This window comes from Enoplosus armatus, chromosome 3, assembly GCF_043641665.1.
Source record: "Enoplosus armatus isolate fEnoArm2 chromosome 3, fEnoArm2.hap1, whole genome shotgun sequence".
Taxonomy (NCBI): domain Eukaryota; kingdom Metazoa; phylum Chordata; class Actinopteri; order Centrarchiformes; family Enoplosidae; genus Enoplosus; species Enoplosus armatus.
This window is the reverse complement of record NC_092182.1, coordinates 6,415,644-6,433,100: the sequence shown is the minus strand read 5'-3', so window position 1 is coordinate 6,433,100 and position 17,457 is coordinate 6,415,644. Positions and strand designations below refer to the sequence as shown.

The 17,457-nt window shown below is 43.5% G+C and overlaps 2 protein-coding genes across 3 annotated transcripts; one reads left to right on the top strand and one right to left on the bottom strand.

Moving 5' to 3' along the window:
* Nucleotides 1-801: 801 nt before the first annotated feature.
* On the bottom strand, nt 802-5,949 carry rae1 (ribonucleic acid export 1). 2 transcript variants are annotated; one of them, XM_070903417.1, is made up of 13 exons: nt 5,858-5,949; nt 5,076-5,187; nt 4,835-4,939; nt 4,528-4,620; nt 4,347-4,433; nt 4,176-4,262; nt 3,532-3,603; nt 3,312-3,419; nt 3,007-3,113; nt 2,748-2,823; nt 1,960-2,154; nt 1,742-1,827; nt 802-1,190 (listed from the first exon to the last, which is right to left on the bottom strand). In XM_070903417.1, coding segments are annotated over exons 2-13 (1,107 nt in total). In that variant the 5' UTR covers nt 5,166-5,187; nt 5,858-5,949; the 3' UTR covers nt 802-1,189. The 2 variants fall into 2 exon arrangements, with proteins under 2 accessions (XP_070759518.1, XP_070759517.1); XM_070903416.1 differs by lacking the exon at nt 802-1,190 and having other exon boundaries at nt 1,738-1,827.
* A 1,718-nt stretch (nt 5,950-7,667) lies between these two features.
* LOC139283414 (bone morphogenetic protein 7-like) lies at nt 7,668-16,118 on the top strand. Its single transcript, XM_070903415.1, has 7 exons — nt 7,668-8,064; nt 12,260-12,449; nt 14,857-15,015; nt 15,295-15,491; nt 15,609-15,682; nt 15,775-15,885; nt 15,969-16,118. Exons 1-7 carry the CDS (start codon nt 7,668-7,670, stop codon nt 16,116-16,118), a joined length of 1,278 nt encoding a protein of 425 aa, XP_070759516.1.
* Nucleotides 16,119-17,457: the final 1,339 nt, after the last annotated feature.

Here is a 17,457-nt window from a genome sequence, read left to right as displayed (position 1 = left end):
TTCCAGTTGCTTCACTGTCTCATCACTCTCCTGGTGCTTATAGTAGCCAGTGAGTCACTCTGGAGGACTCTCTGTTAATGTCTCTGTCAGTTAAAGGAAACTTGTTGCAGCTTGATTTAACAGTATAGGAGACGGTGGTCTGGAGGAGTGGTACCAGTGTCACCCCATGAAAGCTGAGAGGAGCCGGTGAACTGTGGCAGCAGCATATCCTCCCGCCCTCGGTGCCTTGGAGTTCCACTGCTAAGTACCACGGGTCAGGCTGACAGTGAGGTGATACTCTAATGACCTCAATAAAAAGGCATTTAATTCACACCTTCTCCTCTATGAACTGGTTCACTTTTCACACATGGCCTTTGTAGCTGCCAATGCGACCTCATTCATATCCTCTTGATAACCCCCCCCCCTCCCAGCTGTGGACCCCACTGCCCAGCTTTGATCTCCTTTGTCCTGCTTAGCTCTCTGGCCTTAGCGCCTGCACTTTTCTACAGGTGACTGCTAATGTAACACACAGAAGGGCAAAATGCGCCACCTGCTGGTTCACTTGGATTAAAACAAGCAGTCAGGAATGGTCAATGTGATACAGATGCTATCCAAAGTTTATCACTTAGATTTTGTGGTGATTCAGGCACCAACATGATGAAGAGATTTACAGCTGAAATATAGATGAGATAGTGGTCAAGTTGGTTTCGCATGCATAATACAGTTCTGTGAATCCCCCCAAAACATTTATACAGCAAACACAATAGGTTAGTTTTTAACCTACTTACTCCCTCAGGACAGAATAAACATGTTCAAATCTAATAGTATTCACTTAATTATTTATTTTACATCCCAGTTTCATTAATGGAGTAACAGCAACCACAGAGTAACAGCAAATCATAAAAGAATGAAGTCTTTGGAAAGCTGTAAAAAATGAAGAGCTGGACACATTAAAAAAAAAACGAAACATCAAGATGAATGACAGATAAAGCCCTCCCCTTTTATGTTGACATCTAAGACCAATTGTCACGCAGCAGTCATCAGCGCCAGGTTGGGTAGGCCCCTCTGATCGGTCCATGCACAGTACGCAGCACCACGGCATTGGTCCAGGTGTTTGTCGAAAGGAAGGAGTCTGTCTCAAGCGTGTACACACACTAAAGGAGCAGGTCTTCTGCATTTCCCCACAAGAGATGCAACTTGGCACGATGAATCTAAAGACAGGAGGGAGCAGTCAGTCACAAAGAACATTTTTATGAGTTTTCGTTTTGTTTATTTCTGAAACGGTGTTCACTGTGTCCCTTTTTACACAAACAGCACACTCTTCAGCAGATGATGATTCATTACAAGTTATTGCTTAAATCTTTTCATTGTTAGTTCCATAATCTAATAAATACGTTTTGTATGCCATTGAATACACTGCAAAGCCTTATTACTTACAAGCTAAATGCTGTAAAAAAGCCAGAATGCTTCTTTCCAAAAGTCCTGATTGTACAGGTGCAGAGGGAGCTTGTATACACTTTTATAGAAGAAACTACGCCTTCAAAATGACTTCACTCAGGTCAGAACAGTACCACTCGCATACAAAATGGCTACTAGATCTAAATCCTGTCTATCGCCGCTGCCCACATGCATCCATGTATGCCAGGGATCGTGGGGTGCCATTAAAAAGGCCCCAGTACGAGTCACAAGGGCATTGAGGAAGTGGGGCGGCCCCGCCCGGTGACGCGGTCCCCCCCGTTTACAGTGGCTGCCCTTCTCTCACCATTTCTTGTTCCGAGGCTTCAGCTCCTCTGCAGCGTTTCTCAGGAAGATGTAGTTCTTTTTCTGGGGGTTGTAGTACTCATGGCCCTGAGGAATTCCGATAAGAGCACGATATCACAAAATAGTGAAGAGTAAAGACCAGCATGAGGTGCATGCCAACAGATTTAAATGATTGTAGCAAAATACACCTGCTCTTTGAACACTTTCTACACCTCCTACCTTCGACCAGTCGTAACTGGAAGCATATGCAAAGATGTTGCCATTTTGGTTGAAGCAGCAGGCCGTAATGGGCTGGTCGAGCTGCTCTGAGGTCTTTAACTTGGTCCGGGCGTCTTTGTCCCAGAAACTGAAGCGCCCGTCTGAGCCCACAGTAGCCAGTGTGCCATGGACAGGATGGAAGGAGATGGCATTCACCTGGTGGGAGAAAATGGAAATTAATAGGTGAGACAAGGGGAAAACATTATAACTAGGCTGGTTAGTGTATCAGAGTGACTGTATTGTAATGATTGAGTCTGTGAAAAGAAGCACAATGACTGTCCAGCAAGATGGTGTCAACCAAATTGCTTTGAAAATCCGTGGGTATGACAAATCCAACGGAAATACAAGAGTGACTCATGCCATTACTCAAAGACACAGCAATTATATTATAATGGGTGCATTTAAAAATGCAAATGACATGAATCCATCCTATTAACAGACTTGTTTCACTGCAGATATGTCTTGTCGTAGGAAAAGCATACATTGAATTACATAAATTTTAGTTTAACCAGTTTCAATGCATCCATTGTTCATTTTATTAGTTACTCCTTTTCTTTTCTTGCTATGACAAGCAGAATGTCTGCTGTGTAAAAAAGGCCTATCATTACACTTGGCATCAAAACTCTTTACAATAAAATCCACAATAATTCATTTGTCTAGGTTCCAATAAAAGTATGCTAATCAAATCTCACAAAGGATACATTTTTTTCACAATGTCAACACTGATTTAGAAATTCAGAACAACTTACAGCATAGATGTCCTGTGGAGTGGTTGTGTTGGTTCCATTGGACCTGTGGCACTTAAAGGTGAAGTTGTCTTTGGCTCTGAAAGGGATCAGGGAACAAATTCATGTCATATTTTGCTTCAGACCTTTGACAGTAAGTCTTTTGTCTTTTCAATTATGTATGAACTAAATAATAATCAAACATGAGTGCACTTCACTGGATTAAAAGAAACAGCAAGGCTTTAAAAACACTTGTAAGACAATGCTTGTTTTAGACACTCACGGGTTTGGAGGGTTGATATAGTGGATGGCCACTCTGCCCTCAATGCTTCCCAGTGCAAAGCCTGTGGGCTTGTTCTGCTTGTCCTTGAATATGGCGACACAGCGGTGCTGTAGGAACGGTGCAGAAAAGTAAATTGGATCAAAAGGAAAAAGAAAATATTTTACGTTTGCCTCTATATTTAGCATCAAGCCAAAAAACATTACTGTACATAAAACTACCAGGGTAAGTGGCACGATGTATACAGAGAAATGTTAATAGTGGGACAAAACACTGAGAAAATAGTTCACAGAGGAGGAAAAATTCACCTGATGTTTGAGCGGCGAGTCTATTCTGCGAAACTCAGAGGGCTGGTTCTCCAGCTGGTACACTATCAGTCCTCTCTCAGCTGTCGCAACCACCGCCATGGGGTACACCTACATACAACAGTCAGGGAGGTTAAACAAAACACAAAAATAAAATCCACACAATCAATTATCTACTCAGCAAGTATTAATAGTCATGTCATACTCCTCATAAACCACTTACAACATCTGCACAGTAGCATCTCTCTGGCATCTGCAGAGACATCATGGGATTGGGAGAGCGGGTGTCCCAGAACTGAAGAGAAAAACAGAAAAGCTGTCGTGTTTCTAAGTGCTATATTAAATATTACAAAGTTTGACATTGCACTCTCTAATCATTATGGTTATATTTAGGCATCTACACAAAAAACAAGAAAACAATAGTGGCGCAAGATACTGACGGCCCAGAGATGATTGAAATTTAGTTTTCCAGAAAGCTTTTTGGAAGTATAATGTCCCACTGTGTGACAAAAAACACAGCACCCCATTTAATTTGAATGGGACCACTCCGTTGACACAGCAGGCATGCCAACACAGACTGATTCTGCAAAGTTTAACTTTTGCCTGACTGCAAGGCAGTGTCATCTGTCATGGTGCCAATCAAATATGTGTTGAGTGCACATTCCTGGTAGATTCTGTTGTAACATTTACATAAATTGCTGTGCATTTGATTTGGCCATTTTCTAAGCCTTAAAACCCATGGATCCATCAGTCAAACTGGACTTTCTGGATCATATTTCATTTTTTTGTTCAGATGTTCTTGTGACCCTAAATGCAAAAACTCAATGTCCTTTCCAACACTAACATATGTTGAAATGGCTGTAATACCTTCAGTGTTTTGTCCCAACTGCCAGTCATGATACAGCTGTAGTTTGGGGCTTTTATCCAGTGGATTGCTTTGATCGGACCGTCGTGCTGTGAAGAGAAATTGTGAGAGGTGTGAGATGATTCTGTTTCATTCTTAAGACCACACAGTTGATCTGGGGGCTCTCATCTGACCTGTGCAATCTGCATTGCTTGATTGCTGTTAAGATCCCACATCTTGGCTGTTTTGTCACAGGAAGCAGTGAAGACTTTACTCCCATCCTGGTTAAAGAGAATAGCACATCATAAATTATTCTGTGGCCCAGCAGACAGCATCTATTACAGGGCTTAAATGGCTTTGTATGATGAGACCTACATCGCTCCAGCATGCATCCAGCACTGGACCGGCGTGTGTCTGTTGGGCTTTGGGGACAGTCTGTCCATTGTCCTGCACCTCCCAGCACCGAACCTGAGGTCAGATGACACAACATAGTTAAACCGTGTTTACTTGTGAGACTACAAACTCATTATCTAGAGCAGAAGTCGTCCTTCATGGAAGATGAGACTGATGAAGGTATCCTCCTGGACCTCATCTGTAGTCAAATCCCATATTATTTTCATCCATAATCTTGGGTTCACTAAATCTACTGTACACCATCATCATGACTGGATAAATAACTCACATCATTGGCCCAGGATCCTCCAATGAGGAAGTTCCCTGGCATGGTGGGGGGACTGAAAGCCAGACAGCTGATGCTGTCATCTGGAGGTGAAGTCACTTCAACATCCTTTAGGAACATGAACAGCAAAGAAAAACATTAAGCTGCCGAGTAAACAGGTGAAGGCACAATTTCCACAATTGGGCAACATAATAATGTATAAAAGCCACGCCAAATGCTTTTCTCCTGAACTCCGCTGATTTACCTTCATGGGATTATGGCTGTCTGTTGTTGTGTTTCCAAAGACACCGGTCCCTCCTGTCCCAAACCCGGTGTTTGTCCCAAATAAACTCATAGTTTATTAACCCAATGTACGCCTGAGAGAGAAGACAGAGGCACGGTGTAATTTACATAATAGCAGAGTACATTCGTTTGGCTGTCGTTTTAGAGTGCATCAATATTATCAAAAGCCAAAATGTGGTAACAGATAACGTAACGTTAAATAAAGTTAGGTGATGCACAGCTAATAGGAACAGGATGTAGCGTTGGATGCAAAAGGGAGTGTAAACAAGCACATAGTCTGTGTAACGCTAGGCAAATTACCATTGCTACCAGACATGTATCATAGCACTCAGTTGGCATGTCTAAGTGTTATGTTAGATATAGGGAAGGTTGACACTTGACAAGACGTAACTAGCTTGACAGCTAGCAGACGCTAACTACACGTCAGTTAACGCTACCGCTGCTAGCATCTACACACCAGTTAACTTGTTAAACTGTCCATATATCTTTATGTTAAGTGAACGATATTCAAAATACGAGTCTATGTGCTACAATTTTACCCATTACATGAGTCAGAAAATATGTAAGGCAAGATAATTCAACGTTAGCTATCGTTAGCTAAATCATTTTTTGAGACCATCTGCTGTGGCCGGTAGCTAACGTTAACGTTACTAGATTAAAAACGTCCCTGTGCTGAAACATTTTCAAACACCACATTTAAACGTTGCATCGCCAGGAACACCGTCTCTATATGAACATACATACCCCAAATGTGTTAAACTGTGACTTTAAGCTAGTAACGCTGAGAAAATGCCAAAATAATTTGGCGCAGCAAAAATGTGGCGCTAGTTCCTCGCTATGACGCGGTTTGATGACGTTTAGCCCCCCCGGTAAAAAAAAAAAAAAAAAGGTAGTTATTTCAAGAGTAAACGCTTGGAGGCAGTGCGTGACAGCAAGTCACTTTACTCTTCAATGGAAAGTAACTCAGTACGTATTCATTTGCTGTGTGCAGTATGACACACAGTGTGGCTGTAGCTCCAGTGGGAGATGTACTGAATGATCAGTCAATATACGTTAAGCAAATAAATATGGTACATTCATTAAATGATGAGATACAACACTGAAAAATGTCAAGACTGTGCAGCAGATAAACTAGCCTGCTTAAAGCCTCCTTCAGTGCTAATGAGTGAGTCTGTTAGAGGACCTGTTGACATGCATCCACTCTGCTGAAGAGCAAAACAGATTTTTACAGTCTTAAGTTGTTACTATTACAGCAGTAGTACAGTTTACAAATGTTTGTAGTGGACAGGGAGGGCTCTTGTTGTTTATATGAGTTTGCAGAGATGAGCCATGTCAAGTGACCTATGCTTGGAAAAAAACATCTTAAGTGACTAGTACATGGTGCTCATGGAAATTTGGTTGTGTGGTTTTAGTTCATTTATGGACTGTCCTGATGGGCCTCCTATATACAAAGACATTTTGAAAATAGAAGTTGAGAAACAGAAAAGGAGCATTCATAAAGGGCCATTTCAGTTTGTGGCTATGACACATTAACTTCCTTCCTTGAGTTTTTCTGTGCGGATCCAGTCACTGCTGTGAATCTGTACTTCAGTATTGGATCCTTGCTTTGTCATTCATTGCCCACCCTTCATTAACTCTCTATGAAAGTAGTCACAGAGGAGTGCTTTACACATTGTTGTAGTAATTCATTGGGGCTATTGGCATGTCCCTTCATGTACTGCTGCTGCTGATCACTCAAACCCCTCAACAATTAGGGTGGGCCTGAGTTTATTGTTTGAGTTCAAAGGTGTCTGCAGTTGAAGAAGGGATTAAGGGATTTTCTCTCTTTACCTTTAGACTGATCATTTAGCAGCGCTGGAGTATCTCCATGTGCGCAGGACTGAGGCACAGTGACAATAAATGTAAACTGTCCAGATCTCTTCTAAGCTAAAAAAAAAAAAGGGATTTGAAAATACATTTTTTCCCCCACTTTTCAAAATCCATGTTACAAAGTACTTCACAAAGGCAGCAAAATAAAACAGATGGAGGTTGGCTGCCAGGCTACTGCTTGCAGAATAAAAAGAGACCAACCAAGGGACAAGATGTGCAAATCAGATATTGACAATTAGAGTCCACTTTCATTAGTGGCCAAACAATCATGTCCAAACAAAGGGCAGTGATGGGACACTTTGGTCTGAAAGGTCCACACCCCACCTATCGTATTACCAAGACAGAGAAGCACACTTCATGATAGGACACTGGTCTATTCTCGCCCTACTTTTCATTGACTGCACCCCCTCACACTCTCCCAATCTTTCCAGTCTTGGTTTATCCCATTCTGAACCCCCTCCTGCCCCTCCCCTGACACAACGCCTCAATAAAATCCATTCCCAAGTTGCCATCAAGAGGAGCGCACGGCCGTATGACACCAAGACAGTGTGCAACCTCAGATGATAAGGGAATTATATAAGGATAGTGTGTGTTTTAGTGCTGCCACGAGTAGGAGAACTATTTATGCAGGAGCCCCCCGTTTTATATGTCGGCTAGTTAGAGCTGGAGGTCAAATTTGGGCAAAATGGTGACAAGCGCCTCGGCGACGGTAGTGATCCTCCTGTCGTGGGGTTACTGCGTGTTGGCCACGCAGCTCGCCTTCTCCAACTCCTCCGTGGACAACGAGGTGCGCTCGAGCTTCATCCAGCGGCGGCTGCGGAGCCAAGAGCGCCGGGAGATGCAGCGCGAGATCCTCTCCATCCTGGGGCTGCCGCATCGCCCGCGGCCGCACTTCCACCCCAAGCACAACGCCGCCCCGATGTTCATGCTGGACCTGTACAACACCATCTCCACAGACGCGGTGCCGCCCGGATACTCTTATTACAAGCCCGTTTACCCGACCCAGGTTTCCCCCATGGTGACCCCCCAGGACAGCCGCTTCCTGGATGACGCAGACACGGTGATGAGCTTTGTCAATCTGGGTAAGTTTACAGTCTGACTTTATAATGAACGTTATCGTAATGTTTCTAACTTGTGTAGATACACGAGAGTGTCTCTTGGTAGCTTTATATCATTTGATTTCATGATATCTTAGCAGACCTCTTATTATAAGGACGTGTAATGTGCCTGTGATAGATTAGAGCGATTCGTGATGGATAAGTGCACCAAAATCTACTCTTATATCACCAGTACCCACTAAATATTAGTACAGGGACCTGTAGAATGTCACAATTTAAAATTAGTTTTTTTTTTTGTTATATTTTGCAAAATATCCAAATCAATGACTACTTAATCATATTGTATTGTTCAGGGGAGGTTCCATCTCTGTTGTCTGATTGATTAAACCTTGAATCAAGGTTTTAAAAGTCCTTTAAAGCCACTACTACAGAGTGCATTAGTTAAGTGTGACTTCTAAGTCACTTTCTTCACTTGGAATCAAGCATTCCGAGCTGTAAATGTTATGACAATATGCCTGTATCTGATTTCCCCCAGAATCCCTTCAAAGCTCTGGGGGAGAGGCTTTAGCGTGGCTTTGTTTCACATGACTAGGAATTGAACAGGCATTTCTAAACCCCCCCCCCCGAGTGAGAGAGACAAGTTGACTATAAAGATTGAGATACAAACTGCATCTAAACACATGTTATTGCTGCATTAATCTCTGCCGGTGCAGGTGCTTGTGTGTGTGCAGTGCATTCCTGCGTTTGCTTGGAGGGCGTAAATCACAGGGGTCACAGGTGGGAGTCGGGGCTCACTAAGACATTATTGAATGTATAGAAGGCAAATCCTGCCTTTGTTCCCCTCTGAGATCCTACGGCGGCTCTGATATCACTATGGTGAAGCAGCAGACGACATGGTGCCTGTGGCTGTTATCCGGATGTGGTTACATTCAAAAACCAACCCTTGTCTTCATTATGCCCCACTCCTGCCTCGGGGCTTGGAGGAGGGTCATGGGTCAATGTGAAGAGATGAAGTTTGTCCATCTGAGATACTCCTCCAACAAACCTTTAACCTCCCTGTCTGTTTGTGTGTCATTGAGATTGAACTGAAGCCTTTAAATGACGAGGCATTTAGGGTTGTTCAGCCCATAAATGTAGTTAATACAAAACATTTGGAGACAAATACAAGATTTTATGTCCTCAGTCGTGAACTTTTAACTGACAGTCTTAAGCTAATGAGATCTGGAAACGTCGTCTCTGAAAACTCATAGCAGATTTATGCGGTTCCACATCTGAAGAGTTTGATTATAAAGAGGAAGGAGGAAAGAAAGGACACAATGAGCGAGTATTATTTCCCCCTCGAACCGACCACGGCCTCCTGTACTGATGGTTGGCAGAGTTTTTTTTAGCTGGGGCTCCCACACTGTGCTGGAGTGACTCTGTCTTGGTGGTCCTTGGATGATCGCTTCAAGACCAAACTGGATTATGGTATTTCCCCTCCAAAGACCACAGCTTCCAGTGTGAGGGAGAGCTGCCCAGTCCCTTCTCCCAGTGCACCCAGGTACATCCTGCAGGTGGAGAGGGCTTAGAATAGTATCATACTTTGAGATAAATCAACCTTGTTTACTTAGTATGTTTAAGTGAAATTAATTATGTTAAAAGGAACAATTCATTTTTTTTTTACATTAGACAGTATTTGAGAGCTTGTGTCATCACACACACACACACACACACACACATACAGTATATCACATCACTGCACACACACTGATACATGTACATGGCTGTATATGTTTACTTGCGTTAGAATGCCAAGCCACGGGTCGTACTTCAGAATCACCAGCAGGAAGCATTCATCTCATTGTCATGCAACATTACACAAGGCTGCTGCTCATTTGCAGTTTCCATTGTGCATTTGTTCATAAAGAAATGGATTGAATGTAGTGCAGAGGCCTGACTTAACACTCAGCCTATCAGTTGTAGGTGTTTTCGGCTCCGCTGCTCGTCACATCGACCGTCTTGTTTACTTGCTTGGAGACGTGTACACGTGCGTTCAGCGTGGGACCACAACACACCTGCAGAGCACAGGGGAAAAGGGCTTAATGACCAGAGATGTCACTGGCTTTCATTAAAAGCAGAAAGAGCGCTAAATGCTCTCCCAACAGTTTGGAGGAATGGCCGTGTCACTGAGGAACAGAAGGTGTATTGTGTTTTTCAAAACAAGCAGGAAGAAATGTGTTTGTCCTGCTAAGCTGATCTGTAGGAAGCATGAGGAGATCACACTAAGAATTCCTTTGGCCTCACCAGAAAATCTCATTAACCTTCTCATTATTTATACATTCATGTGCAAAATAATTCCTTTCCCTTTTAGTCTGAAGCTGGAATTGTAATTGCATGGTGGCGTCCCCTGACGAGAAAATTTAACCCTGTTTTTGTTTTATAAATCTTGTGCAGAAACTTCGTCTGTTCAGTAGATTTAAAACCCAGTTTATCATCAATGAGCAGACACAGTGATACATTCTGCAGCCGATTTATTTCTTGGTGCAATATTTGTTTAGGACAAGCTTTTTTGGTGGTTCTAATAATCTGGAAGATTGTCAGACGTGTCGACGCATGCGGACATTCATGGATTTGAAGGGGCATTCCCAACTTACTTTAATCAGTTGAAAATCAAAGTCTGAGCTTGGCTGATGCACAGAATGACATAAACAGTGTCTGAAGCAGTGATTCACAAAAGGTCACATTTTTAATCTTTTTTTCTGAGTTTTGTTTTTGTGCAGACAATGTGATACATCTTAAAACCACCCACGCTGATTTATAAAAAAACCCCCACTTACTATAAAATTGCAACAGCTTAATGATAGCTCCGTGGCTGTGTGGCCCTGCAGTGTCAGGAGTAATGTGAAGTGTTGAAATGCCTCCCAGAGGGAAGTTTGCATATCTGAGGTCTGATCTCTGCAGCTAATGGTCCCTAACGTAAACACACCAAGTCCTTACAAGCAATTATTGCTTTCATAAAAACACCCCTCACTCCCTTCCAGCATTTAATTGCGGTCAAACAAATGACTAGCAGGGTTCAGAATGCACTGCTCTTAACGATGAACGGCCTGTGTGTGTGTGTGTGTGTGTGTGTGTCGTTACAAATGTTTTTAGAAGACTGCAGTGTGTGTGTGTGTGTGTGTGTTCTCTTTTGTGAAAAAAAAAGTTCTGTTTCTAGTTTTAGGGTGCTGTGTGTGTGTGTGTGCGTGTGTGGTTGTCCAGGCACTGAAACAATAGTGGACCATCAGCAGGGTGATGTCATGATGATGTCATGGTGTATGCCAGTGGGCCGGATGTGTTTAAGGTGGCTAATCGCTGCTCCGCTCTGCGCACCTTCACCAGAGACCTCCACGGTTCTTTCCAAGGACAAACACATTGACTAACGCTGTAAAAACACGACTCTGGAAAGCTTCAGGAAGCTTCGGGGTCTTTCTGACCACCGTTCCTCTGGAAAGTCTGAGTGCTGGAGAGCTTCAGCTGGCAGAGGGCGGGTTGGAAACCCCTCCGTGCCATCAGCTACTGCTGCTTTACTTTATCCCCTACAATCATGTGAAATCACTGGACAGTGATACATGTGCATGGCGAAGTGATCAGTGAGGTGTGGGCGGGACAGACTCTGGTAGTTAAGTCGCACATGAATTTGTGTGTGTCTCTATACTTTATGTGAGTGTGTTTATAAAAGCACACTGGCTGCTGTGGTTTTCCGGGCAGTGCCTTAACAGGCCTTTTCTTGTGGTCAGCACATGTGTGCAATTTAAACAGGGAGCCAAACTGAGCCCTGAGTGTGTTTTCTCTCCCCCACATTGGCACGTATGGCAGACTCGACTTAAGTGATGCTTAGATCAATTGCTTCACTCATGGAAGCAGGATTTTTCCTATTTCTGACACCGTGCTTCCGAGATGTGGGCAGAGTGACACACATCAGAGAGTCGTTTGATTCCGCGACCGTTTTGTCAGATACGCAACCACCGACTGGTTTACCATCTGATGGTACTCACAGTGGTTTGCCTTTTCCTCAGATGTACAAACTTTCCCTTTGAGGGAAGTATTATTTCACTGTGTGTCAGCTGATGCAGACAACAATAAACCATTTATCATAGTGCTATTATGAGTATTTTGATCAAGCACGTCAAAACATCAATCAAATGTTCATTTACACCTCATCACCTGGATTGCTTTCTCTTTGTTCTCCTCCTGATAGTTGATCAGGACCAGGATCTTCTGTACCAGCAGCACAGAAGAGAATTTCGATTTGACCTTTCCCGTATTCCAGAGGGAGAGGCCGTCACGGCAGCAGAGTTTAGGATTTACAAAGATTTCATCCAGGAACGCCACGAGAACGAGACGTTCAGAGTCAGTGTCTACCAGGTCCTGCAGGAGCCTCCAAACAGGTATGGGTGTTTTACTGTTGCTTACCCTTGATTTGCTTTATCTTGTGTCATACGCAGCAGCTCGATATCCTCAGTAGTGTTTAGCATTTAGGGATTCCTCACTTACCTCTAGCCTTCTCTGTTTTCATTTGTCCAGGTTTTGAGATATCTGTCTGTTTATCCCACCACCCCAATACGATGGAGGTGAATGTAATTTAATTTGTGGTCCTCACAACATCGAAAACATTACATAAACAAATCCACAGCTACGCTAGCGGCTCTTTTAAAATGAAGTGAGCCTTTAAAGCGTGTTTCAAATGATCTTCCAAGCCTTCATAGTAACTGATTTCATTGCTACGTGTGATTATCCTCTTATGTTAGTGACATAGCACGAGTAGTGTGATTGCGTTTACACAAACGGCTTGTGCTACTGTGTGTTTTCCTGTGAAGACCGGTTGTTAGGCTGCTGTACACACACACACACACACAGATCTGTCTGCTTTGGCTGCGTCTGTCTACATTTCCCCGCAGGTTACTCCTGCCGATGTTAGTGTCAGCGCCGGAGCTGTTTACACAGACATTAGTGTCAATTACAGAAACGCAGTAGCTCTCTCCAGAGCAAGTTTACTCTCACACATCAGAACAGGACAGTCCCCAGGAGACCTGCATTTATAACACGCAGCTCAACCACAAATAACACTCTCAGCCCTCAAGACGTCAGTTAGCCCTCAGCCTCTCACACAGGTGGTGATTTCTCCATGTTTCTGTCGGTCTGACTGTCTGCAGCTTCTGTGTTACTCTCACACTGTTTCCTTGTTTCAAACCAAAGCTGAAATTGGATAACAACATGACAGATCTCATTAAAGAATAATTACACTCCACACACCCCCGTCTTTCTCACAAATCAAAGTCCTACCACCCACATTTAAAAAATCCCTCTACCCCCATTAGCCTGCTTGACTGCCGCGGGGACATGAGCGAGCAGAAGGAATCATGTGCAGGCAGTAGATTTAAGTCCTTCACCGGTGACAGCGGGGCTGACGATGGTGTTAAGGGCAACGCCATTGTCATTCACAGACACACAAAGGCCACTCCACACAGACGAGCAGGCGGCAGGACTAAAGACAGACGTCTGCCTGAGGCTCTGAAACTCAATCTGTAAACACGGCTATTGTCTGTGAAATCTGCCCTTAAGACGGCACATGTCAGTGTAGGAGCTCTCTTCTGGGATGTTAAGAAAGTGCCCCTTTGATAATGGCTCTTCAATTTGGGTGGATACATGATTTCAGGGTGTTACTTGATGACTTACCCTGGATGTTTAGGTTGCTACTTATTGTGTTGAGACTGAAATGACCAAAAAAATCTGATTTAACCCTGCATTAACATTATTTATAATAATTTATTGTTATGCCTTGCATCTGTCCATCAACGGTGTGTGCTTTTTGCACTATATGGAGCATTATCATTTTCTGCTGAATTAAAAATTAAGTTTGTTTTTCTGATTTGCACATTTATTTATTTATCTTGATTCAGTGTAGTTACGGTGCAGAAATGTCTAGGGCAGCGACACATTTTCTGTTGTGTTGGGTCTGTGCTAATATTTATATGTAGCACATATTAATAAATAGAAATAGTTGTCTTTACGCTTTAATATGAAGTTGTTCTGATGAACAATGTGGAAACTGTTGCCTCATTAATAATTTTGCTTATTTTTTGCCTTCAGTCGGGCCTTCAGCAAATGAAACACATTCCCAGTTGGACGGAGGTCAGGTGTCTGACTTGGCTAATCATCAACATTCCTCAGTTTGGCCATAAAACCTCTTGGTTGCCTTTAATGTGTTATTTTCTTGCTGCATTGTCATAAAAATTGGGGGAATGTGTTTAAAAAGGGGTTACGGTTCCCTTACTGTTCCCTGAGCATGGATGTAAACACCTTCAAGGCTGAAAACTTTAACCTTTAACCTGAAAGTCTTTGTCATTTCAAGTTGTCTTAATACTTCCTAATTCAGCACTGTAGCTTTAACAGGACCACACATGTAGTTTTGCATTTTTTAGCCTATTAAATACAAATTTTATGTCATTTGCATGACAGCCAGCCATTTTCCTAAGCATACCACATGGTTTGAGATTGTTTTCATACATTCCACACAGTGAAAATCAATTTGTGGAAACGTAAAAAGAAGAGATGGGTAACAAATCACAGCAGACACTTCATCACCGTAGCACTTTGTCAAAACTGTGTTTTCTTTTTGTGGAAACATACTTGTAAGTAGCGACTGTTGAAAGTCTTTGATGGTGCATCCAAGGGAAATGTGGAATATTTCAGTCTGCAGTCAAACAGGGATACTCCACTGAAAACCTATGTTTTGACACAATGCTTTTAGCCTTGAAATGCCTTGATTTCAATGACATACTGTCCTCTCCTCAGTGAAGTGGAGCTCTTGCTGCTGGACCAGCGAGAGGTGTGGGCTGCGGAGGAGGGCTGGCTGGTCTTTGACCTGACAGACACCAGTAACCTCTGGCTGGTCAACCCTGAGCAGAACCTGGGCCTGCACCTGGTCCTGGAGGACAACCATGGTCAGTCGCTGCCATACATTTACTAATATGGGGAGGGATCTGCAACAGCAACTACAGCAAGAGTACAGTCTTTGTCTGGAGTAATGATTGAATGCTCTTTATATTCTAGGGTTAAAAGGACCACCAAGGTTCTTACAGAATTCAAGTTATGACTGTGGTTGTTGTGGTCGTATTAGGATGAACAAATGATTGTTGAGTAGAGACTTAGATGTGTGTTATTGTCATCCCCAGTGGTTGGTTGAGTCTCATTGATTTTGTACCCCCTGTCTCCCTCTGCAGGCCAGAGGAGGAACCCTCGCCTGGCGGGCCTGGTGACGGGCAGTGGACCTCAGGACAAGCAGCCTTTCATGGTCGCCTTCTTCAAATCCAACGAGGTGCGCTTCCGCAGCATCCGCTCAGCCCACGGCCAAAAGGGGCGCCAGTCTAACCGCTCCAAACCTCAGAGGACAGTCCATGATGCACTTAAGGCAGTGGAGGCTGCAACAGGTGCCGGAACCATTCAAATCGCCCCATCATAGACTCTAGTCATTTTTAGCCAACTGGCCTTTTAATACTTTTTGTACTTTGATACTTGTGTTTACTCGTGCCTGTTGTCAGTTTCAGATAACCTTGGCATCTCTAAAGAGGGATGTAAAAAGCATGAGCTTTATGTCAGTTTCAGAGATTTGGGATGGCAGGTATAACTTTAATTTTTATCTAATTTTACAATAATTTCACTTCATTGTATTTCCAATTGACTGACATTTGCCTGCTGTTTTCCTCTGATCAGGACTGGATCATAGCACCAGAGGGCTATGCTGCGTACTACTGTGAGGGAGAATGCGCCTTCCCTCTCAACTCCTACATGAATGCCACCAATCACGCCATTGTGCAAACTCTGGTAAGTCCGGCCCCTGATGACAGGCACTTTCACTTCAGCCGCCGCTCTCTGTGAGGATTGACTTATGCTTCTTCTAACCACAGGTGCACTTCATCAACTCAGAGACGGTGCCTAAGCCCTGCTGTGCCCCCACCCAGCTCCATGGCATCTCAGTGCTGTACTTTGATGACAGCTCCAACGTCATCCTCAAGAAGTACCGCAACATGGTGGTCAGAGCCTGCGGCTGCCACTGACCGTTTGCCCCCCGCCCCCCTCTTGTGAGCTCTGCAAATCCGGAGGGACGCTTAAAGAAAGGCGGAAGTGGAAGTAACCAGAGACAAGAGATGATTGACTGGCTGGTCACCAGGGAGCTCCTGCCACGGAACAAGCTTTAATCTGGTGGACTGTTTTTATGACCAGCAGCAGAGCCTCCCATGCTGTATTAACCACTTCCACAAACCAATTAGAGCTATTGGTCACAGAGAAAGGCTGAACAAAGGCATTTCTTTTGTTTTCCTTTGAGCGTGACGAGAAAAAGTGCAGTAAAAGGACTCTGAACAGTGTGTCGTTACTGTGGAGACTCAAACTAAACATTCAGTGCTAGAAACAGAAAATACAAAGTTACTAACCAATTTCCCAATGTGCGACACATATCTGTCTGCATTTGAATTCTCTTGTGAGGCATCAGAATATGAAATATTGGCTGGGGGGAAATGTGCATTTGGTCACTGATTTCACAACTCATAAAACTTTAAATCTCCATCTTCCTGTTGAACTACTGCACCTTTTTCTTTTGGAACAGCTGGATGAACCCGGGGGAAAAAAGTCTGTGTTCTACTACAAACTTCACTTGTTTAGGAGGCCATTTGAACCAGGTCAGGTGTAAGACATCTGGCAGCTTGTGTGTGCTGATGTAGAGGAGCTCAGCGAAGAATGACAGCCCAGACTGTTAATAACAGTGAGTGGGACTGAAAAGGCCTGCCTGTTGGGCCTAGCCTCCTGGTGCAGACATATATCACCAGGCCTGTGAAAGGCACACAGTCTGCAAGATATCAGTGATTCATCTGCGTGAGACAGACATCAGGGTGAGCACCATCACCCCCTCCCCCCCACCCCCCCTCGACTGCAGCTGCCTTCTGGTGTCAGACCTGAGCTGCAGGTGGACAAATGGAAGCTGTAATTTTAAATTGTCAGATTAAAGTAGTGGAATAAATGGAAACTATCAAACAAGAAGCAGGTCTGTGTTTTTACCTCAATAATGTTCCTTACAGTGGCATTCGAAGCATGTTTTGTGAGTGATTAATGGGTTTTTGAGACTTATGTGAAAAAATATGCAGAAAATGTTACACATGACAGATTTATTTAACAGTGAGAAAACTGTTTCACAAGTTAAAGAACCAATCTGTGTGTACAGCACCATGTCTGCCCTCACTGTGACATCACAGTTGAGCCCACATGGTTCAGTTTTGATTGAACTTTATAATTCTTTATGCTGTGTATACTCTGGAAGAAATCACATAGTAGTGCTGACATACGGCAGTGGATGCCGATCACAGATTGTGCTTTTGAAGAACTCTGAATAGAACAATCATC